Here is a 24,470-nt window from a genome sequence, read left to right on the forward strand (position 1 = left end):
AGCTGAACTCCGTCTAAAACCTTCCACAGTCAGTATTCTTCACCAGCACTAGGCAGGGCCTTCTGCTGATCCAAAAAACAAAGGGAAAGATGCCTACAGAATATCAAAGGAGAGCTATACATAGTCCATGCAAGACAAAGGGCCCTCACCAGTCCTGAAGCGTCAGCTACTCTGTGTGTGTGTGGTATACACTAGAGTGCACATTCACATGTGTGATTGTGTGTGTAGAGGCCAGAGCTGATGCGAGGCGTCACCCTCCATTGCTCTCTACTCCGTGGTGACTGGCCATCGAGCCCCAGGGATCCTCCTCTCCACTACCCTCACAGTGCTGGGATTAAGGGCTGCTGTTGCTCCTGGATTTTACATGGGTGCTGAGGTTCGGAACTCGGTCCCAGGCTTGGTGCCAGGCTCAGGCAGCACGCCTCATACAGACCAAACCATCCATCTCCCCAGTGAAGCCTCACATGCCCTTTCAGCTTTTTGTTGCTCTTTTTTTTTCTTCCCAATTTTAATTTTACAGATAAACAACACCGAGCATTAAGAAAGCCGTGTTAAAATCACCGCGCTTCTCAGACTCATTATTTTACAATTAACTTATTTTTTCAACGGCCGAATTATCACATCATGAGCATTTCTAGGGAAAAACCTTCAGACCTGAATGGAAACGCAATGTAAATTACACTCCTTGGTTCATTACGTTTGCTTTGTCTTCCATCATTAGCTGGGGGGTTGTGGCGAGAGACCTTAGTGATATAAAATAGCAGCCCTTCTCTCTGGTGTGGGACTCAGGCTAGTGACGGGTTTCTATCCACTTGTAAGTACATCACCAGGCTCGGCTCACTGCGAGGGCAGCTCTCCTGTGATGTTTACTGTTTAGCGTGATGAGGTGACTCTGGCTTGTGAGAAACTGTGTGAGGTTGTCACATGGAACTCCTGGCAGTGGGCATGACGAGTGTGAAGTGCCCAGCACTTTGGTGTGGTGGCCTGGGCTGTCCCGCTTATTAGGATTCTGGCCAGGCACCAGCGCTCTGGGCTTCTGGCAATGGATCAGACCTGGAAGGAACTAAGGCAAGGAGCAAAGACAGGGCAAAGATGGGAGGTGAGCCCATCGTGGGGAGTCTCATGTAAGAACTGAGACCTTCCAGTCAGCAGAGTGGTGTAAGGTCCTGCTAGAACTGTACACTCACTACTGCTAAGTGACTGACTCCCTTCTACCTTGCTCTTCCCAGAGGCATGTTTCTCACCCTTGTGTGGCTGCATGCCTCTCTATCACACAACAGCTACGGTTTGAAGAACTGGCTCCCTTAGGCTCATGAGAGGTATCTAGTTGGTGCTATTTTGGGAGGCTGGAACCTTTGGTTGGTGATGTCTCCCAGGAAGAAGTGGCTTACGGGGAACTGGGCAGACTTTGAAGTTTACTGCCCAGCGGCTTCCCTCTGAGCACAGTCTGCTACTCTGATGGCCAAATGCAGAATCCCATCTGCAGCCTGAGCCTGCATGCTCCCTACCGTGATGGGCTCTCTTCCCTGAGTTAGTCGATTGGGTTTCTCTGTGAAGGGCATGAACATGTGTGTTTCTAGAGGTGATGGAAAAGAATCATAGCCAGTAGCTCTTTCTTTGAATGGGGAAGGACCGTGTCTCCCCACTTCCTTCCTTGCTCTTCCAGTCTGCCGGGCACAGGCTCAGCTGCGGTGCCCTCTTCCCTTGTCTTGCTAGGACAGGGAGGGATCTTGGCTATCTACCGTGTTCCTGTCCCTCATTCCTGCCTACAGTGGGGAAGGGGGTTGCTTCAAGAGGAACGAATTGTCAGTTCTACCCACCAGAAGGATGGCCACTGTTAAGTGGGCTCCTTGCCAGCCAAGGACAGGGCAAGGCTGTGGCAGGCAGGGATGTAGCCAGAGGTACAGATGGGAGGCTGGGAGTGTGCAGCGTCCTGGGGCTCAACGCTGTCAGGGGTAGGACAGGATAGCAGCTGAAGAGAGGAGACATTGGATAGGAGCAGAGGCTCAGGGACTGTCCTTCTTCCTCTGCATCCCAGCTTGCCTGCTTACTAGCTGAGTGCCTTGGGGCAATGAGTTGCCCTCTCTGTGCCCCATATCTCCATCTGGGAAGGGAAGACAGAGAAGCCCTATGGGCCTAGAGCCACAGAGTGTGTAAAGGACCCTAGGTACATACAGCTCCCATGTGGTGTCCCAAGCCTGGCACTGTGCCAACAACTTCTGCAGCAAGGTGCAAAAGTCACATGGGACACAAAGCAAGGAAGGCACCACAAGCTAGGTTGGGGGTGGGAGAGCCTCAGCCCAGTGCTGATTAGATTTGAGGCTGGAAGCCCAGGCTCTGGGGAAGTTCAGGGCTGGGCTGGACTCAGCAGAATAGTTTTAAGAAGCAATAATCAGAACATTGCCTGTTTTAGCTTTTCAGATATCTTGCATCAACACAGGCCCGCCACATCCTGCACTGGCCACCTGCAGATCTGATGGTAAGTGGGAGGGACCCAACTGCCATAGCCTGGGTCTTGAGCCAGCTTCAGCAGCTAAGGGTACTGCTTGGCCCTGAAAAGGCAAAGCCATTCCTTCACCAAGAAGGGCCTGCCAGGACCTCTGATGCCCTCTGACCCTCTCCAGCCTTGCTCTGGCCAGATGTGTCAGCAGCAAGAACAAGAAAGCGCAGGTGCTCACAGGCTTTCCTGGAAAATCACCCGTGTGTCCTTGAAACATGGGTTTGTCCCATTCAATCAAATCAAAGGCTATGGAAGCAATGGGACCTTGGGGCGTCTGGGGACTGTGGGCATTGTGCTGGGCTCAGGGAGGCAGCAGCTGGTGGGTGATGGATCTGTGTTGGCTTCTGAGCAGCTGACTGTGGGCACTTTGACCTTTCTTCTCTACTCTCGGTTCACCTGCTTTATTTGCTGTGCCGTCAATAACCCATCTACCAACCTTCCTGTATCTACTGTCCATCTCCTCTCTAGTCCCCATTTCTCACCTTTCCTCATCTGTGTACCCATTATCTACTATCGCTCTCATATATTCTGTATATATATATGTATATGCATATACATATATATATATCTCATCTCTCTATATACCATTTTTTCTCTAACATATATATATTTCTTTAGCTACCTAATATATACTGATGATCTATTGATATATGTCATTTAGAGTACCTATTATCTGTACTACTTATCTTCCTACTTATCATGTCAACTATCTTCATGTAATTATCAACTATCAGTATATCTTCTATCTGTCTATCTGTCTATCTATCTATCTATCTATCTATCTATCTATCTGTATATCTCCTATCTTTAGCTGTCTATCTCTCTATATCTACCTATCATCTATCTGTATATCTTCTATCTATGTATCTATGTATCTATCTATGTATCTATGTATCTATCTATCTGTATCTATCTATATATCTATATAGCTGTATATGGATCTATGTATGTATGTATGTATCTATCTATCTTATCTATCTATATATCTATATAGCTGTATATGGATCTATCTATCTATCTATCTATCTATCTATCTATCTGTATCTATCTATATATTTATATAGCTGTATATGGATCTATCTATCTATCTATCTATCTATCTATCTATCTATCTATCCATCCATCCATCCTCTACCTATTACCTTTGATACCTCTATATCTATGATCTTTCAACTACCTGTCTGTTATCTATTTTCTCTCAATCATGTATCTAGTCACCTGTTCAGGCCCCATCCCACCCCTAGCCAGCCAACCAGTCACATTCATGTAATCTTACATTTTGTCTCCACATCCTCACCTTGCTCTGGGTACTCTCAGGAGATGGGCAGTGCCCTTCTGGTCCTTCTGGTGCTACTGTGGAAGCATCCACAGAGGTGCGTCTTACATACTTTTAGAAGTCGAAGAGAGAGAGGCTAAGGGCAAAGGGTGAAAATGCTGATGGGCTGCCCAGCACAGAGCCATAGAGTACCAGGAAGTACAGCCTAGAGCCATAGAGCACCAAGAAGTGCAGCACAGAGCCATAGAGCTCCAGGAAATGCTGGGTTCAGGGAGGCAGCAGCTAGGTTGCCTCCCCAGGTCGTGTCCTGTGTAAGTCCTTGGCCTCTTTATCTATCATCTATCTGTATATCTTCTGTCTGTCTGTCTGTCTATCTATCTATCTATCTATCTATCTATCTATCTATCTATCTGTCTGTCTATCATCTATCTATCTAGTATCTATCTATCTATCTATCTATCTATCTATCTATCTATCTAGTATCTACCTATCTATCTATCTATCTATCTATCTATCTATCTATCTATCTAGTATCTACCTATCATCTATCTATCTATCAATCTATCTATGTATCTATCATCTATCAATCTATCAATTAGTCTATGTATCTATCATCTATATATGTATCTATCATCTATCATCCATCAATCTATCAATCTATCAATCTATGTATCTATCATCTATCTATCTATCTATCATCTATCTAGTATCTACCTATCATCTATCAATCAATTAATCTATGTATCATCTATCTATGTATCTATCTATCATCTATCAATCTATCAATCTATGTATCTCTCTATCTATCAATTAATCTATGTATCATCTATCTATATATCTATCATCTATCAATCTATCTATCAATCTATGTATCTATCATCTATCTATCTATCTATCTATCTATCTATCTATCTATCTATCATCTATCTGTGTATCTTCTGTCTATCTCCTCACCCAGCCAGCATCAGAGCCTTGTCTATCTGCTATCGTATGCTCCATGACTAGTAGAAATAGGGTTTTAAGGTTTAGACTTGGCTCCCAGGCCCTTCTTATGCTCATTCAGATTGTACCCTTCCACTCTAGTTCTTTCTACCTTGGAATTTTGGTGGTCACACAGCTTCTGAGGAGCAGAAGTCGACCTACAGACAGAAAAGGACACCATGCAGGTCTATGGCTACAACATGCCATACCCAAGATACATACAGTGGAGCATCGCTGAGAGAGACAGAGTGAGTGGCAAGTCTGGTGGGCAGGGAGACAGACAGACAAATGGCTGCCCAAGGTAACGAACACATGGGTAGATGAGAGCTGGACCCAGCCAGCTAGAGAGCATCAGTTGAGTAAATCCTCTTCTAACAGACACAGCCACTGGCCCTATTTGCCTTGATTGCAGCAAAGACACCCTGGAGATTAGGAAGTACATTATTCCATGATGTCAGCCCTGTGGCTCTGGGCACTCACCTGCCCTCTGAGCCTCTCCACGGGGTGAGGCCCACTGCTGGGCGCCTCCTTTCCTGGGTTGTTCTGTGCTGCTGTCCCGGCTCTCACCATTAGGGGCGTTACCACCACCCGCTGATGGTATGGCTCCATCTCCATCTTCAATGTTGCCACCACTCCGCTGGCCCACGCTGCAGTCCTTTCTCATTCTGTGGGAGGGAGGGGAGCTTCAGGGTCTCACCAACACATATCTTATACAGCCACATGCCACACTGCGACATCAGTTGAGACGGCGGCTTCCTAAAATTGTGTCGTCAAGTGATGTGTAGTTGGCTTGTGCTGTGCCTGATGTTCTACAGGCTGGATCCCCATTGGAAGTGGCGCCCAACTATACTGCTGATCCCCAACCCTAGCCTTAAGTGAACTGAATGGATGGGCACTCTTTCCAGGTAGACAGTACCCCAGAGTGCAAGGAAGGAAGGCGTTCAGTGTATGGTAAACCAAGAGGCATGCCAGGTTGAAGAAGCATCAGTCTGAACCTTCCATAGGAACCCATCAGGAGTACAGGTACACTCAAGCAAGGCTTAGGATGCCCCCAGCAACCGGAGGCTCATCACTGCATTGGGAAGAAGACAGTGCTGAGGGACATGCCGGGAGGTTCAGCTTTGGCTCTCTCCAGAAGAGCCAATCACTTTAAAACACCCATGAGAGCTGAGAGATGGCTCAGTCAGACAAACGCTTGCTGTGCAGCGTAAGCCTGAGGACCAGATATGACCTGCAAAGCCCATGTAAAAAAGTTGGATGTGGTGGTGTGCACTTGAAATCTCAGTGCTGGGTAGGTAGAGGCAGGCATATTCCTGGGGCTCACTGGCAAGCCAGTCTAGCCTAATTGGTGGGTTGTGGGCCAGTGAGAGATATTGTCTTAAAAAAACAGAAAGAAGGGACTCTACCACATTGTCCTTCCAGTGCCACATGTATGGATGTGCCTCAACATGCATATATACACATACACACACAAATTCACACACATACACACATATACACACATGCACATACACACAAACACACACGCACACACTCATGCACACATGCACACACATATGTACAACACATGTACATATACTTGCATGCATGTACACATGCATGCATGTATGCACATGAGCACACACATGCACACATACATGCAAGTATATACACACATGCACAAACACAAATGCACATGTACACACACTCATGCATGCATGTACACAGTGCACACATGCACACACACATGTATACACACATACATATACACACACATGCACAATGCACAAAAACACATGCACACATACATGCATGTACACACAAATGCACATGTACACACACACACTGATGAATGAATGATACCTAAAGAATGATACTCAATGTTGTCCTCTGGCCTTCACACTCACCTGCACAAAGGCACACACACAGACACACATACACACACACACACACACACACACAAGATAATAAAACAAAACATAAAAGTACCCACACTCCCTCAGACCATGTATGTAAGAGGAAGAGGGCAGACACAACTTGGACTTGAGGGTGGGAAGGTAGCTCTGTGTGTATGACATTCCCCATTGATCCACCCAGAGTGGATGACCTGTTAAAAGGTCACTTGGGCACAGCAGGTCCACTCCTATAAGACTCAACAGTGACCACCATCATCATGCTGCTGAGCTCCAGAAAGCTCAGCTCCACATGCTCTTCCCCAGTGCCCAGGCAGAGGCCCCTGGGAAGTCCTACCTCAGCCACCTCGTCTGGAACCACGTCCTCACACGGTTCAGTGTGACAGGTCCACCCCAGACGCTCTGCAGCTGCTTGTGGGTGCCCAGGTAGGATGTGGTCAATGGGGAGACATACATCGGGTAGCCCAGTGGCTGGTCACAGGACGAGTTGATGAGGTTGCGCAGGACCTGCTTGTTGTTCTGGATGCTTCCACGCTCGGGGTTGCGGTTGCGCAGGAAGATGAGCTCCTGCTGCTGCCCTGCCCAGAGTCCTCGGACACACTCCTTGTTCACCTGTAAGCAGGGGTGGGGGTTGGGAGGAGCGCAGGGCCTCTGGCAGCTGTCAGTCTGGGGTTTAATCCCTGGGGAGTGGGTGTGGTTCTAGGACAGGGAGTCTAGGGGTGTAACATGTGGTCTAAGGCCTTTGTGTCGGTTCTGAAAATGACATCACGCTCGTGGGGGGAACTTAGGGAAAATTTTCTCTTAGTCCCATGTATAGAAGGGACATGAAGAAAAACGGCTCTTACACCCAAGAACAGGAATCAGAGGAAGTTCTGGAACTTTGAAGTAGGCAGGCCCAACTTGCAGATAATGGGCCACATGTCCTACATCATAACTTACTTAAGACATAAGAAACTTAAAAAAACAAACAAACAAAAAAACCAAAAAACAAAAAAACCAAAAAACAAAAAAACCACCCAAACATAACAAGACTCCGTGGTGATTTTGATTCTCTTAGGAGGGAGACAACTCCAGCAGTGAACCAAGGCTTGCAGGCTGCTTCTCTGACCCGCCTCTCTCTGCTGGCCAAGCCCTCCTCTGACCTAGGGACTGTTGTGTCAACTGCAACCTTTCTCCTTGTTCCCTGGCTGTAGACAGGGGCCTGTGGCTCACCTTGATGACCTTGAAGTTCAGGAAGCCCTTGTGGAGCATGATGACCTTGTACTCGTCGGCACCCTCATCCACCACGTGCCTCAGAGTCAGCAGCTCCTCCTTGTTAGACAGCACGGCTCCTCTCCAGGCTGGATCTCCCTCGTGGCAGATCACTACTTTCTTCTCGAAGGACTGGATAGCCTCATAGAGAACCGCTGGGTCTTCGTACTCATCAGGGCAGGTGAACTGGTCCTGGTGGGGAGAGCCCAGGCGGGCTCAGTGAGGCCAGAGCTGCTGATTCTGGGCAAGGGCAGAGGGGGACTTGCAGTGGCCTCCAGGGCCACCTGCCCTCCTCATTCCCCCCACAGTCCCACCACGTTACTGAATCCTGAGCTGGGTATGCGGGCATCTCAACCCATTGTCCCTAGTCAGCGGTAGGAAAGACCTGCATTGCTCAGGCCTCTGACATTTAGGTCAGGTCCCCTCTTCCTAATGAACTGCTACCTCCTCCTATAATCTCCTATAAGAAAATGGCCATCAGCTAATGCCAAGTTTATTTAGACCAGCCCAGAATTTCCAAAGTAAAGTCTTGAATAATTCCCAAGGCTCTCCAGAAAAGAGGTCCCAAGATTTTCAAAGATTATATTTTTATTAATTCATTTTTTGTAAGTTTTTTTTTGAGACAAGATCACATTCTGTAGCTGAGGCTGACTTAGAATAATTCATCATTTTAATTATTATCTGAGTATGTAATGCACACCAGAAAGAGATGAAGGCTGTGTTACTGACTCTATCCTCTGTGTGTAATTGCGTGTAGAGGCCAGAGGGCAATCTTAGGAGTCTTCCTTTGCTGCCTGTCCACATTTTGTTGTTGTTTTGAAATAGGGTCTTTTACTGATCTTAGAGGTCACCAGTTTGGCTAAGCTGGCTTCTCAGTGACCCCTAAAGAGCCTCTTGTCTTGGTATCCACACCTAGGTTTTCTACCTGGGTTCTACGGTTCAAACTCAGGTCCTTCATGGCTGCTCAGCAAGCACATTACTGACTGAGGCATCTGACTGAGGCATCTCCCTGGCTTCAATATTTACTTTTCTCCTCACTGGACACAAACAACCAAAAGGGAGGAGTTCTCTATCTCAGTTTATAGAGTTTAAGAGGATTCATGCCACACTCCGTGGCTGAGTTGAGTCTAGGCCAGTGAGGAGGCAGAGCATCCCTGGGAGCAGGATGGAGGAGACTGCTCACCTTACAGAGGGCAGAGAGTAGCATAATGGGGTAGACTCTTTTTCCAGTTTCAGATTAATCCTTTTGTCAGAAGTGGCTCCTTACCTGGTGCAGTTTCAGGGACATCCGGATGGCTGGAACAACGACTTTGTGCAGCAGGTCCATGTCCGCAAACACCCACTCATCTCGAGCCGTGACCCGGAAGTCGCCTTTGAAGAGGGCGTGTAGGCCGTAGAGGAATGAGTCCAGGCTGTAAGACAGTCCCAGAGCTGTGGGCTCACAGGCTATAAGACAGTCCCAGAGCTGTAGGCTCACAGACTGTAAGACATAGTCACACCGATGTGGGCTCACAGACTGTAAGACACAGCCACACTGCTGTGGGCTCACAGACTGTAAGACACAGTCACACCATTGTGGGCTCACAGACTGTAAGACACAGTCACACCATTGTGGGCTCACAGGATGTAAGACACAGCCACACTACTGTGGGCTCACAGGCTCTAAGACACAGTCACACCATTGTGGGCTCATAGGCTGTAAGACAGTCACACCATTGTGGGCTCACAGACTGTAAGACACAGTCACACCATTGTGGGCTCATAGGCTGTAAGACAGTCACACTACTGTGGGCTCACAGATTGTAAGACACAGTCACACCATTGTGGGCTCACAGGCTGTAAGACACAGTCAATGGGACCCAGCTTGGAACAGGCCAAACCCCTACACCAGAAGGCCAGGGTAGCAGGCTCACCCTCCATAGCCACACTGGCTCTGTCACATACACTCTGCCCCTCACCAGGGACTTCTTGAGATTTCAGGGCTGTGCCCACTGTAGTAGAAATCAGATTTTACCAGAATATAGAAAGAATGAAAAAAAAAATCAGATGTCACCCAAGCATGGACTCAGGATCTCAGAACGTAACTGTTCCCATTGTCCCCATTATTCATGACTAGGAGAGGGACAGAGTGGTGAGGGTCAAGGTTAGTGTTTCCACAAGTCTAGGTTTTCCAAACAGCTGTCTGATCACAGAGCAGTATGAAGAACAGGAAGTCACCCAGAGCCTGGGGCCTTTTCTGAGAGAACGTGATGAAGCGGCTCAGGAAAGCAATATGCTCTGTATTGGGGGACAGGCAGGGTGTTCCTCTCGTCCACCTCAGGTTCTGTACTACTCCTTCTTGTGAGATGCAGGGGTGTGGCAAACAGGCCGCTATAGCACAGCAGAACTGCAGGAAGGTTGGTGCCATGGGCTGAGGCTGCCATAACTGAGTGACGCCTGTTATCTGCTTCCAGGGAAACATCTGGGGATGCCTCTGTTGTTGGGAAGGCACTAATCATAAAAGTGGAAATGAGGGGCTAAAGTCATGGGCAGGGCAGATGCAGGAAGGGATTGGGGAGTCCACCCTGTACACTCAAGTGTAGATGGAAAAAACCCCTTTAGATGTGGGAATGAGGGCACAGTGCAAAGGAAGACTTGAGGATTCACCCAGGTCCCCCAGGCAACACCCACAGATACAACCGCAAGCCACTGCTCCCTCCCGTGCCTTACTAAGACACCCATGCTACCACCCGAGGCCTCAATAGTCTCTATATACTTCAGTTATTAATTGTCTTTCCTGAGACAGTGTCACACTGTGGTGTTTAGGGCTGTTTCATTAAAGCGGCTCTCCACCTGAACGAGAGCCCAAGCGCAAATCCCTTCAGCCTGGGAGATCACCCCTTGACCCCCACACATCACAGAGCTCTAATGGGAGGTGTTTCACAACTCTCCTTCTCCTTTTAAGCTTCTACCGAGAAGCCCATGGGATCCTGTGCAGTTACAATTTCTGAGCTTGGAGGTAGAGATAGGTGCCCTGTGGCTAGACAAGTACTCAACCATGAACTCTACCTCCTGCAGTCCCAACTTCCTCCTGTCTCCCTCCTGTACCAAGATTCTGACCAGCTGGCAACCTGCTTTAATTCCCTACGTCAGGAGCTTGCATGCCCCCCCCAGGCTCCTCCCACCCCCAGTGCTGAGTACCAAAGGTGAAGCCATACAATAACCACTGATGCCCCGACGCCCAGTGTCTGAGGAGATGAATGTCACTACTGAGATCATCTTAGCTGGAAAAGTGGGGGCAGCAGGGCCAAGCTTGTCTGTGACAGACCTGCTCAGGGGTTGGAGGGTGAAAGGGGCCGTCACTGTGATGGGATGAACGTTTCACAAGCATCAAAAATCCATAGGAGGGCTCACAACCAGTTAATTTGAAGACAGGGTCTGGCGTAGCTCAGGCTGGCCTGAACTCACTGTATAGCAGAGGATGACCTTGAACTTCTGATTTTCCTGCCTCTACTTCCAAAGTGCAGGAATTACAGGTATGCGTCACCATGGATGGCCTAGGTGGTGGTGCTAGGGATTGAACCCAGGGCTTCGGGAGTCCTAGGCAAGCTTTTTACCTACCTTCTCAGCCCAACTCTTTAACCTGGAAGGTCTGAGACCTGGAACCCCTGAGTTTGAACTGCCTGCATTAGTATTTCCAAACGGAACAGCCTAAAGTTTACGACGACAAGAAATATTTTGCAGCCCTTTTAACCTGATTCACGGAGTAACGGCACATCTGAAAGGCTTGCAAGCTGGCCGGGTTTGGAATACTGAAAACAATGGACAGAATCCGTCAAACATAAACCCCAGGCACCTGCACAAGCCCAAGACATCCTAGCTGACTCCCAGGAGTACCTCATGGCCATGTTATGTGCTGCTGTGCCCAGAGCTCGCCTTCCCAGGATGCACAGGGCAAAGGAAAGTGTCACCAGAGCTGAGTCTTCATCACTGTCCACATGCTCCAGGGTCTTGGAGAGCTGAAAGAACAGGAATGGGAAAGCAGCTGTCACCCTGGCCCTCACATCTGTGACGGAAGCAGGCTTCTACGGGGACACTGTAGCCGAGTGGTGCCTCTGAAGTGACTCCAGAGTGGGAAGCCTCTTGCACTGCCCACGGCAGTTTCTCTTATGGTTGGACATGCAGAGAAACTACTGCATTAGGAAGTTTTCTCATTGATTTCATGAAATTCCTGACAAGAAGCAGTTAAGGAGGAAAGGGGTTTTCTGGCCCACCGAAGAGATCATGGTGGGGAAGACATGGCAGCAGGGGAGGGCCGGTGACTGGCCACATGTGTGCATAGTCAGGAGGCAGAGGTTGAACAGGACACAGGTCTGGGCTATGAGGCCTCAAAGCCTGTGTGGTGGTGTGAATAAGAATGGTCCCCACAGACTCACGTATTTGAATGGTTAGCCAATACGGGAGTGGCAGTTTTGAGGAAGGGCTGGGAGATGTGGCCTTGTTGCAGTAGATATGACCTTATTGGAGGAAGGGTCTTTGAGGGTGACTTTGGGATTTTAAAAGTCCATTCCAGGCCCCATTTCTCTGTCTGTCTGTCTGTCTGTCTGTCTGTCTGTCTGTCTGTCTGTCTATGGATCAGGATGTAGAAGTCTCAGCTACCTCTCCAGCACCATGCCTGCCATGTTCCCCACACCAAACTGTAAGGAAGTCCCCAATTAAATTATTTCTTTTATAAGAGTTGCTTTGGTCATGGTGTCTCTTCATAGCAATAGAAACAGTGACTAAGACATCCTGCCTCCATTGTTCCACTCAGCCTAATGAGGCTCCTGTTTCAGGATGCTACAACCTTCCCAATTGTACCACCATCGGAGGACCAAGTGTTCAAACATATGGGCCTGTGGGAGAGACATCTCACAGTCAACCCACAACAGGTCCTTTCCAGGAACAAGGTGGTAAAGGTTAGATCTGATGGGAAAATGCTCTGGAATTTCATATTACGACAGGGTTGTCACGGAGACCATCTGACCGTGCCCTATAAGATATGGCCACCACTACCATCTCCTAACATGGAGGAAGACCTGCAGAAAGCCAGATCAAGGAGAGCTTCTCTTTTCTCCCCCAGGTAAGGGTCCTTTGAACAGACCATGAATCCAAAATCTATGACTAATTAACAAAGTCAGGCCTGATGGCACAGGTCAGAAAGCCCAGCTACCTGTGAGGCTAAGGCAGGAGACTGCCAGCTCACAGTCTGCTTGAACTACAGAATATATTAGAGGACATGCTGGGCAACTCAGCAAAGGCCTGTCTTAAAATAGATAGTAGAAATGGGGGCAGAGTGGGCATAAAGGTCAGTCAGTGATAGATCACCCAGCTGGTACGGTAAGGTCCCAGGTTCACTGCCTAGCACCATAGCAGTAATATATAAATAACTAAATAAACATATATATATATATATATATATATATATATATATATATATATACACACACACATATATATAATATCCTGCATATAGAGTATATTATTATACAGAATATATAGTATTATACAGAATATTACCTACATACATATATATACATCTCTCTATGTGTATGGTGTATATATCCACATATATATCACATATATGTATATATATGTATACACACATACGCATATATGTATATATACTGCTTACAAAGGGGATAGTATGGGGTAAAAGAGACACATCAAAGATTCTGTTTGTCTTCAGCCTCCATATTCCTAGGCTGACACTGGCTCCCTGAATCCAAGAAGTTAGTGCGGTGGTTTGGTATCTTCTCCACAGTCTATGCACATTATCAGCTGCTGAGGTTGTGGCTCAGCCTCATTCTTATGCCATTATTCATGGACTCAGCCTTCAACAGGCCAAGGGGATGGACATCCATCCTGTGATTCATGCTGTCACTTCTGTCTGTGAGCCACCATAACTCTTGGCTTCATTTGAGGAGGCAAGCTTGCCTTTGGGCGTGTATTCAGCCCATGGGCACTACATTGGGAAATGACCATTGCGGGAGCAGTCTGGGCTGTCTGATCGCTGAGCAGAGGCCATCTGACCACTGAACAGACAGCATGTCCATGAGTCAATGTTTTCAATCATACCAGCAAAGAACTGTCATGGAGCAAGATCAAATAAAAAAAAAGCCAGTTTTGAGACAATGGCTCCCTATGTAGCACAGGCTTGACTGGAACTCACTGTGTAGCCTAGGATGACCTACTAGAAGGTCTCCTGCCTCAGCCTCCATACTACTAAGATTATAGACATGAGCCACCATGTCTAACTCAAAGTACTATTTTTTAAAAAATAAATTATATTTTCAGGCACTGGAATGCTTGTTTCTCAACCATAAAGACCTGAGTTCAAATCCTAAGACTTTCTGGAAACCCTTGGTGGCATACTTCTGTAATCCCAGATCTCAGAATCTGGGAACATAGAGATGAGGATTCCTGGGGCTTGCTGGCTAATCGGGCTTTGCAGACTTGCGAGTTCCAGGCTCAGAGAAATCCTGCCTCAAAAATAAAGTGGAGAGTGACTGAGAAAGACCTCTGACCTCTGCATGCATGCACACACTCACAGGCACAGAATAAAATTAAATTATAACAAATGACTAATAATTATGTTTTGTTGGTGGTTCTGGGCATTAAATAATAGGATCTTACACATGTCAGGCAAGCCCTCTGCCACTGAGCCCTCCTAATGCAAAGCTATTCAATTTAGTTGATTATTAATTAATTAACTAATTAATTAACTAATTAATTAATTAATGTGTGTGTCCACCCATAGGCATGTTCTCCACATGATTCTCGAGATGAGGTGTTTCACTAAACCTGAAGCTTACTGGTTTGGTGCTGGGCTGGTGGTCAATGCATCCTCAGCATTTCACCTGTCCCTGCCCACCTCACTAGCACTAGGGTTACTGATGTGGGTTACTGCCCCCAACACCATAATGCAATTTTAAAAGAGGAAGTTTCTAGTATGCTATACTGCAGACTTAAACTATAGTGACCCTGTGATGGTTTGCATATGCTCGGCCCAGGGAGTGTCACTATTTGGAGGTGTGGCCTTGTTGGAGTAGGTGTGTCACTATGGGTGTGGGCTTTAAGACCCTCGTCCTAGCTGCCTGGAAGCCAGTCTTCCACTAGCAAGTTTCAGATGAAGATGTAGAACTCTCAGCTCCTCCTGTACTATGCCTGCCTGGATGCTGCCATGCTCCCATCTTGATGATAATGGACTGAACCTCTGAACCTGTAAGCCAGCCCCAATGAAATGTCCTTATAAGAGTTGCCTTAGTCATGGAGTCTGTTCACAGCAGTAAAACTTTGACTAAGACAGACCCTGAGCATAGTTTAAAGCAGACAGATACTTTCAAAGCTCTGTCACTGGAGACAAAACATATTATTGCCTAATCAAGCACTAAACATTTATTTGCTTCAGTACTGAACATTTATTCAAAACATGATTTTTCTCTCACCTCTATTTTCTTACTGACTATCTTGGAGTGCAGGAGGAGAGAGGAAGTTAAGACCCTGGCTTTCTTGGCTTGCACTCAGTCCCTCAGGCCCAGCCTCCCTCCCTACCTCCTGTCTTTTCCCTGCACAGTACTGAATCCACTCCAGGAACACGTTGCAATAACTCGCCCGGGTGATCCCCTGGAGACACGGGACGTAGTCATCATCGATGTTGATGTTAAACATCGCAAGGTCACGCTCGATGTGATGCCACTTGGCAAAGGGCTGCAGGGACTTCAGCAGGGATTCATTCTTGACCCACGAAACAAGTTTGGGGGAAGTGACCATGTAGTATATTATGCTCTGCAGAAAGCAAGCAAGATTGTGAGAATGTATAGCCAATCCACAACCAGGAAGACTTTTATTTTTTGATTAACTACATCTCAGTGCAAAGGGGCTGTAAAGATACCTCAGAGGCTAGGAAATGACATCATTGTCTCCATCAAAGACAGCTTTGGTCACAAGGGGTCTGGGGCCTCTAATGGGCTGGCTGGTCCCTTTTGGCTCTTGGGACAGGGTAAAGGGCATGAGATCCTTGTACTCACAGATCATCACTAAGGAAACCAGGAATGTTAAACAATCAGGGTTGTCTCTTCAAAAGGAGATGTATAACCTGCTTTCTGCCCAGACGGCTGGGAACGGATGCAGTTGATAGCCTGGTAACCTCTGAGATATGGGCCAGGCCACACAGGACTCCCCAGACTCTTATCTCAGATTCTTTCTCCCAAGACCTTATCTTGAGCATTGTTTTTCAGTCAACAGAACCCTTCTTTACAGAAGAGGTACACATGACTGCATATGTACTCGAAAAGAGATTCAATATGTAATCATGTCTTAAACTTCATTGTATACACAGGATTGAGTTCAAATATCAAGAAATTTTTTTTCCCCCAAAATTGTGCTGTACTTAAACATGGCTAAATAAACTGCCTTGGGTCAGGCTCTGGAAGTTTGAACCAACACTGTCTATTGAGCCGTGCTGAACCTGATTTCCTTCTTGCCTCACGCAGAGCTACACTGCTGGCCCTGGAGAGTGCAGAGACCCCCACAGGACAGCATAGAATTGTGGAGCCCTCAGTAAGCCTTTCACCATCTATAACCTCTCCTAGCATGGGTCCATCACAAGGACTTCCGCTGTCCTCTTCTGCCCTGCCGGTCCCTGCTTCTTAGGACACGCCTCAGCCCAGGCCAGCACTTGATACCCTGGGACAAAACTACATTTTTCTCTACAGGGCATCCAAGCTGCATATTCTTCTCTCCTTCCTTTCCCTTTCCCCCCCTTTCTCTTCCCCCATCTCCCTCAGTTTTTAAAACCATTGTACTGCCTAATGTTTGGATTGACTATTTGTTGACAGTGTTGGGACTCTCGGCAAAGCCAAAGATGATCTTGACCTTCTGATCCTCCTTCCCCCACTTCCTGAGTGTTGGGTCTATAGATGTCCACCACAACATCTGGTTTCAAGCAGTATAGGGAATCTAACCCGGGGTTCTGTGCATGCTAAGCAAGCACTCTGCCAGCTGGAGCTAAATCTCCAACCCACAATGCCAGTTCTAAGTTGGACCATTTGCCCAGCATCTAATGAAGCTCTGTAACTCCAACATGGGGCCTGCTGGTGCTTCTAGGATATTTAATTTGCCCATCATGACAAGCACTCCATGCTGTGGTTGAAATGGAGAGACAGTCAAGGTTGCAGCCAGCCTGCTGTGCTCAGGTTCAGGCTAATACAAAGCCCTGCTGGGTTTTTCAATAAAGTTTGTTGTGTGGGGCTGTTCAGGAGTCCTGTCTCTCATCCTCTCTTTCCAGGCGCTCCACCCATAGCTCTGGGAAACACATCACACCTTAACATAGTAGCGGATGAGCACCCTGCGGAGGTCGAAGACCTGCAACATGGTGGCTGCATTGTTATCAATGATGCTATAGCCCTCCAGGATGTACTGTGTGCGCGTGATCTCCCAGGTGAGCCAGCGTAGGTGGAAGGCAGCATTGCAGGACAGCAGGTGTGGCAGGTGGCCTGGTTTGCAGCAGCAGCAGCCTCTGTCATCCTCATCACCCTCCATGATGGCTTCCACCTCCCTCTGCTGGCAATAGGTTCCTGGCCAAGGACACAGTAGACATTAGATCGCACCTGGGTCAGAAGAAGGCATCAGATGATGTGGAACTGGAGTTACAGACAGTTATGAAGTGCCATGTGTGTTGGGGATTGAACCTAGGTCCTCAGTCTTAGCCACTGAGCCATCTGTCGAGTCCCATGAGGTGTCTCCTTAAGGTGCTGGAATCAGGTGTTTTTTCTTAAAGCGGGCCTACCAAATAGTCATGATTCCCATAACCATCAACTCTTCAGGTGTGTACCTATGTACAAGCATGTACACACATTTCCCGCCCCCTGTCTGTGCATGTGTGTGTGTGTGTGTATGTCTGTGTGTCTGTGTCTGTGTGTGTGTGTGTGTCTGTTGTCTGTGTGGGTAGGTAGGCAAGAACTTAACCTTGAGGCCACTCTTCAGGAGTTCTCTACCTTGTTTTGTGACACAAGCCTAGAGCTCACCAAGTGGGCTATGCTTGCCTTACCCACTTGTGTGAGCCTCAGGTGTGTGCACTGCACTGGGCTTTTTGTCCGTTCACAATCATTCCAACCTTCCTCTACTCTCTGTGTTTTTGTTTTGGGATATATCCACTTTCATGGTGGCCACTGACTTGTTGATGGAGATTTGGAGAATCCCCTCTGTCTTTGGTGAGACAACCCGAGGTTAGAGACACCTGCTCTGGGGCACCTCTGCAGACAAATAACAGAATGGAGACCAGAGGAGAGGGGGAGGAAGGAAGCTTTTAAATACATCATTACAAGACAGTAATGTAAGCCATGGAAGAAAAACAAGGCAGGCCAACTGGGTCAAGAACAAAGTGTATTGGGGTGGGAATGAAAACTGCATTCTGCTTAGGTCAACCAGGGCCACGTGCACAAGAACTGTACCCCACCTTCTCAGCCTACACAGGAAGAAAAAAGAAGGAAGTCAAAGCCTACCATTCCTGTTGGCTTTAACTCTGCCCTCAATTAAAGGCTGTGCTATGTGGCCTCAAACTCAGCATGACTGCTAGAGAGAGAGCCAACAGCACTTACCACAGTGGGCTAACCTATAGTTTTTGCTTGGCTTGGGCCAGAGAGGATTTGCTCACTGTATTGCCTGTCTCAGGTTTTCACTTTAGCTTGAAGACCATTCTAAGCTCCCTCCATCATCCCTGTCCCATGGGTTCATCTTAACCTAATGATTACAATCTTGGGCTGTGCCTCTGGTTTACTTCATTTGTACTGGGGCTTTTTATATTTATCTTTTTTTTTTTTTTTTGAGGGGCGCTCCAGAATTCAGAAAGCATCCAGCTAGAGTCAGCTCTTCCCCTCTGCCATATGGGTCCCTGGCATTGAACCCAGGCTGTTAGATCTGAAGCAGTGCTTCTGTGTGCTGGGTCATCCTGCTGGCCTGCCTCTGGATTGGCTCTGACAATGACAGGGCTTGTTAGCCTAAGGTTTGTTTCTGCATCCTATGCAATCAAGCAGTTTGAGGTATGCTTGCCTGCCGTAGTGTTAGCACTGGAAAGTTCTACGCCATCTCACTGAGAACCTACCTTCTCTCCCAATGTTCTAAGTCTCTGCTTAACCCTATAGACCCAAGGTTAAAACACTGGATGTCCTTAAACTGTAGATGACAGCCAAGTAGACAGGAGACTCAGAGAGGTGGCAAGGGGACAGTCCTCAGGGCAGCAAGGTCCCTGCTGGGCAGGGTTACCATGGAGAGGTGCCCCTGCAAGAGATGCTGCTGCCAGCCTGTGAGAGCTCCACTCTTCTTAGTCTGAGAAGGTGATTCATAGTGGGTGCCCCTAACCTTAGACCACCCCACCTCACACTGAGATCAAGGCATGCTGTAGACTATGGACCAGGTATGCTTCCAAAGGACTTTCAAGTAAGAGTCGGGTACGATCAGCTCTCTGTAAATGGAAGCCATGTCTTTTTCAGCATTTTCACAAAGACTCAGAAGGAAATAGAGATTGTATGCTGATAACATGGGGTTCTCTAGTTATCATCTTGAAGATAAATGATCTTAGTGTGGTGGGGATAGTGTACAGAATCTAACATCCTAAAAATCAACGAGACCAGAGCACCCTGCACACAGAAGGATCAAAAGACTGAGCAGACAGTCTAGAAATCTACAAGAACCCATTTAGCAAAACCTTGGCTAGTGTCACGGAGTGCACGAACCCACAGTAGGGTGTCTGGAATCCAGACAGCATTGAAGAGAGGGGCAGCTTCAGCCCAGACCCCACACAAACGGCCATTAGCAAAAGGACACTAAGCTAAATGATCCAATTTGGGCTTCTTAAGCCCTTCTTCAGTAAAAAGGCAACGAGGGCATGTGGATGTGGCTCAGTGGGCAGAGTGCTTGCCTAGCATGCAGAAGGTCCTGGGCTTCAGCCCTGGAACTGCATAGCATAAAACCAGATATATGTTGGAAAATGCTTGTAATCTGGCGGTTGGGAGGTTGGGCCAAGAGTTCAAGGCTTCCTTCAGCTACACGGTGAATTTGGAGCCAGTCTGAGCTGCATCAGACCCCTGTTCAAACAAAACAAAACAACAAACCAAGAACCAAAATGACAACAACCAAAAAGTAGATACAAAGCCATGGGCTAGTATTGATTTGAACGGGGTTATAAAGAGTGTTAATTATATCTGATAAAATCTAGATGGCTTCTTGGTGCTGGTGAGATGACTCAGCAGGTAAAGGCTTTGGTTACTAATCCTAACAACCTCAGTTGATACCAGGACCCACATGGCTGTGCTCAGTGTTCTTGGTTATGTCAGCAGTGTCTGGATGTGACCTTTGGTGTCTCCCAGCACAGCCAAAGCCAGGGTTTCTGCTGGCTCACTAGCTCCCACCCCCAAGCTCCATACAGTCTTGCTTTCATGAGCAGCTTCTGCTGCACTTCCCGGCTCCACTCTTGAGCAACACTGGATCAGCTGTCTCTAAGCAATGACCTTGAGAGCCTGGAGGAACGCTGGCCCAGTGTGCAGGGGGAGAAAACACAAAAGTACGTTAAGTATGTCAGAGTGATTTATAACGTTTACTTTCTGAGCACAACAGAAAGATTTTTTTTTTCATTCTGTAGAGTCCACAGAAATTTGCTTAGCATTTAGATATGGCCCTAAGAACAAGCTTTTCCTGGTATGGTGCTGGACAAACTAGATTTTTAAACGTGCTGTGATGCCTTTAAATGAACACCACTGTTTTTCACGGTGAAATTTTGTTTCTGGACAACATCCATTTAAGTGGCTGTTATCAACTCAGAAAGGTGACGTTATGGGTGTCTCATGGGATGCACAGGCCTACCTGGTCATGCAGGTGAGAGAGGCACAAGCTGCTTGTTCTAAATATGCACTGCAGCTCCTCAAAGCCATGTGTTCTTTAGGATAGAAAGGTCTGTGTGGGGGCAGTGGACCGTGCCACCAAACAGAAAACTTGGTAAGGTTGAGTGGCTTCAGGAACACCAGCAGTTCTCATAATTGAGAATGGTAGGCATTTAAATCTATTCCTGACCAGGTTCCTGTCCTGGTACATGTGACCATGATGCCCTATTGAGAGGACTGTGACAATCAATCATGTAGGGACAACACCTGAAGTCCTTCCACATGCAGATGAGACATCCCTCACATCTCATAGTGAGCCAATAGAAAGCATCTGCCTCTAGATCCCAACCTACCCACAAATGTTTCTAAGGTCCTACCCACAACGAATAAAGTTATTTCACCGAAGATCATCTGAGAGCGCTTGTCTCACTGAGCTGTAACACTTCAGGGAAGAGTTTTCTTTCCCAAAGCTTTTGTCACTGGACCTTGACTGGGCCCACCTAGCTAGGTGTGCAAGCCTGACCACAGCCACTTCCTGCTTGGTGGCCCCAGCCTTGGTCCCTAGCTGCCCACTGCATCCCCCTGTCTGCCACTGATTCTGGGGTAGTGACCGCCTCGAGGAAGAGTCCTGGCAGCCCACCTTGCTCCAGCTTCCCCTCAGAGAGCTGTAACGCTTGGGTCATTCTGGCCATGCCTGAGCCCCGAGAGACCTTTAGCTCCTGGCCTATGCAGACCTACATAGACAGGGAGGTCTGGTCTCTTAGAATGAAAACTAGTGTCTTTAATGTTAAATACTCTCTGGTGAAAAGCAAGTTTCCCTGGCAGCTGGGGGGCTGGCTCAGTGGGAGCCGTAGGAGCGTGAAACCTGAGGCCTGACACCCAACATCCCATACAAGCCAGGAGGTTGAGGTGTGTGCCTCATGCCTATAATCCCAAGGTTTGGATGCAGAGACAGGACCATCCCTGGAGCTTGTTGGCTAGCCAGTCCAGCCCAATCATCAGGCTCTAGGTTCAGTGAGAGACTCTGTCTCAACAACAATGAAAATAATAATAATGTGGTGAGCCACTGAAGAAATCACCCAACATCAACCTCTGACCTCTATACATGTATACAAACAACATACACTCGAGTGCCACACACATGTGCAAACATACACATGAATATCACACACGTGTGCAAACATACACATGTATGTCATACATAAAAATGTACACACACCTACACAAATACATTTAAAAAGTAGGTTTAATAAAAGCTACCGTGAACACCAGGCAGCCTGACACATGATGAATGCTAAAATGCATAAATCTGTCATCTTCGCTGGGAATAGCCCAGCCCTCACTCCACTTATAGGCTGGAAGAGCAGCAGAACTGGCTGGACTCTGAGGAGGAGACCTTCCTAGGTCACAGGTCATTCAAAACTCCCTCCAATTCACAAGTCTTTCCTGAGTGAAGGATGCTAAGGTGACGGGGTCTCTGCTAGTGCCATGGGACACACCCTGTAGGCTCCTTTACTTAGAAAGGAAGGAAATCATATGTGTGAGCATCCACTGGAGACAGCATTCTGTTTTATGGATGAAGTCTGGAACCCAGGGAGTTAGCAGATCCCTCAAGCTTTCCAGACATAAACCATAAAGCCATGACGAAGAGTTGACTGTTGCCAAGAGGAGAATTCTAGAGCATTTTAATATTAGTGGGAGGGCTGTGTGTGGATCTCCAGTTAAGATAAAGCTTTGAGTTGGATGTGCTGTGGGTAAGATTATGCTACAGGGCTATTTTCACACATCCCCACAGGCCAGTGATTATGGGGTCAGCCAAACCGTGAGAAGGCTGATAACATCTCCCATAGACAGGAGCGTAAATCTTGCTTTTAGTTGTTTTCTAGCTCCAACAGGAATGGGGAATGGGTGGCTACATCCCTACTGTACCTTCAGTGTCCCTTCTGCGGGGCCCACCAAAATGCTGAGCTGAGAGAATGGCCTGCAGGGTGGGACCTCATTAAAATTTGAAGGGATTCTGAGAAAATGATATTTAAAATTTTAACAACAAATAGACATTAAAAATGTTTACACATCCCTTACTTCAGTCTTTCCTTATTTAACCTCTCTCCTCCTTCTCTATTCTCACCATTTTCCTCCCTTCTCCTTCTCTTCTACCCTACCCTTCCTCCTCCTCACCTCTCTACTCCCCTCCCTCCTCCTTCTCTTCTTTCCTCCTTCCCCTCCCTCCTCTCTCCTCTCCCTCCCTCCTCCTGTCCTCCTTCCTCTCCCTCCTCCTTCTCTTCTGTCTTCCTTTCTCTCTGTCCTCTCCCTCCTCCCTTCTTGTTCTCCTTCCCCTCCCTCCTCCCCTCACTCTTCCTCTCCTCTTCCTCTCCCTCCTTCTTCCCTCTTCTTCTCTCCCTCCTCCCTTCCCTCCTTTTGTTCTCCTTCCCCTCCCTCTTCCTACCCTCTCTTCTCTCCCTCCTCCCCTTCTTCCTTCCCCTCCCTTCTCTTCTCTCCCTTCTCCCCTCACTCCTCCTCGCCCCTCCCTCCTTCCCTCCCTCCTCCTTCTCTCCTCTCCATTCTTTCCTCTCTACTTCCTTTTTCCTTTCCTCCCTCTCCTCCCCTTCCACCATCCCTTTCTGCCTCTCTTTCTCTACTCCCTTTTCCATTTCTATTTCCTTCCCTCCCTTGCTTCCTCTCTTCTTCTGTCCCCCATCCCTTTACATTCATAGTAACAACCCTAGACATGTTTATCAAAACTTGCCTCTCTCTCAGTCGCAGCCCAGAGCACCCCTGTCTCTAGTGGCCACTTCCTCTCCTCTAGTACTTCAACCCCAGTGGCCACGCCCCCTTTCTGGGCTCACAGTTCCTCAGAGCTGTCCTGGGATCCTGCTTCCTCTTCCATTTGTTTGCTTTGCTCCTTTCTTAGCCTGGCCTAGCACTGTAACCTCTGACACACCCTTGAACATAAGGACTTGGAGCTTCCTGTCCTCAGCTTCCTTTTCCCTTGGTTAGCCCCAATCCTGCCTTCCATGCTCACACTCGCAATGCTTGTGTGGCTTAGGGAAAACCACACAGTAGTCTTCACATGTCTCTTTAAAATTGTCACCAATGGACTCAGTGAGTTTTCACACATTCCAACATTCACAGCCAATTCCCCACTCTGCCCATTCATCTAGTGTCAAGTCATCTGACAGAGGTGGGCTACTGCCCACCTGACACCAGTGACAGACTAGTGCCATCCCACACCAGCAGTGACAGGCACCGTAGCAGGGATTTGACCACTGCTTCCTTGCTCCCTTGAGGCCAGCTGTAGTTCTGTGCCCTGGGTTAGACACAGAGCTACCTGCTTTCCAAGAGAATTTATACCAAATGCAGCATAGAAGAGACTCCAGCTACCTCCCAGTCACCCTAAGGTGGCTGCCATTGTGTCTTTAAGATAGATGGACTGCCAGAGCTTCCGGTCTCAGTGACTCTCTGGGGGAGAACCCAAGGCTCTGTAAAGTCAAGTCACTCGGGAGGTCCACGGAAGAAGCTGATGTGAAAGTGGACTGGTTTTTCCAATTAGGAAGGTAGCATGGAGCTCTCAGAAGGCTGAGAAGGGGAAGGAGGAGGAATGAGGGAGATTCAGCTGTGAATGTGTACACAGTTCCCATTCCTTCTACTGGCTTCCTCAGTAGATTTCCAGAGAG

The 24,470-nt window shown here is 47.7% G+C and overlaps 1 protein-coding gene across 3 annotated transcripts in view; it reads right to left on the bottom strand.

The window, feature by feature from the left end:
* The window catches only part of Pcnx2 (pecanex 2), a 156,081-nt gene that overhangs the window by 4,329 nt on the left and 127,282 nt on the right, over positions 1-24,470 (bottom strand). For 2 of the 3 annotated variants that reach the window (XM_031341830.1, XM_031341829.1), the window contains exons 26-32: positions 17,243-17,496; positions 15,473-15,706; positions 11,777-11,898; positions 9,168-9,312; positions 7,862-8,092; positions 6,987-7,261; positions 5,238-5,422 (exon numbers count right to left, since the gene is read on the bottom strand). In XM_031341830.1, coding sequence (XP_031197690.1) covers positions 5,238-5,422; positions 6,987-7,261; positions 7,862-8,092; positions 9,168-9,312; positions 11,777-11,898; positions 15,473-15,706; positions 17,243-17,496 — 1,446 coding nt within the window. Of the gene's footprint in view, positions 1-5,237; positions 5,423-6,986; positions 7,262-7,861; positions 8,141-9,167; positions 9,313-11,776; positions 11,899-15,472; positions 15,707-17,242; positions 17,497-24,470 lie in introns of those variants that run through there. The other variant, XM_031341831.1, reaches the window with a different exon arrangement.

The sequence above is a fragment of the Mastomys coucha genome, unplaced genomic scaffold (assembly GCF_008632895.1).
Source record: "Mastomys coucha isolate ucsf_1 unplaced genomic scaffold, UCSF_Mcou_1 pScaffold22, whole genome shotgun sequence".
Taxonomy (NCBI): Eukaryota; Metazoa; Chordata; class Mammalia; order Rodentia; family Muridae; genus Mastomys; species Mastomys coucha.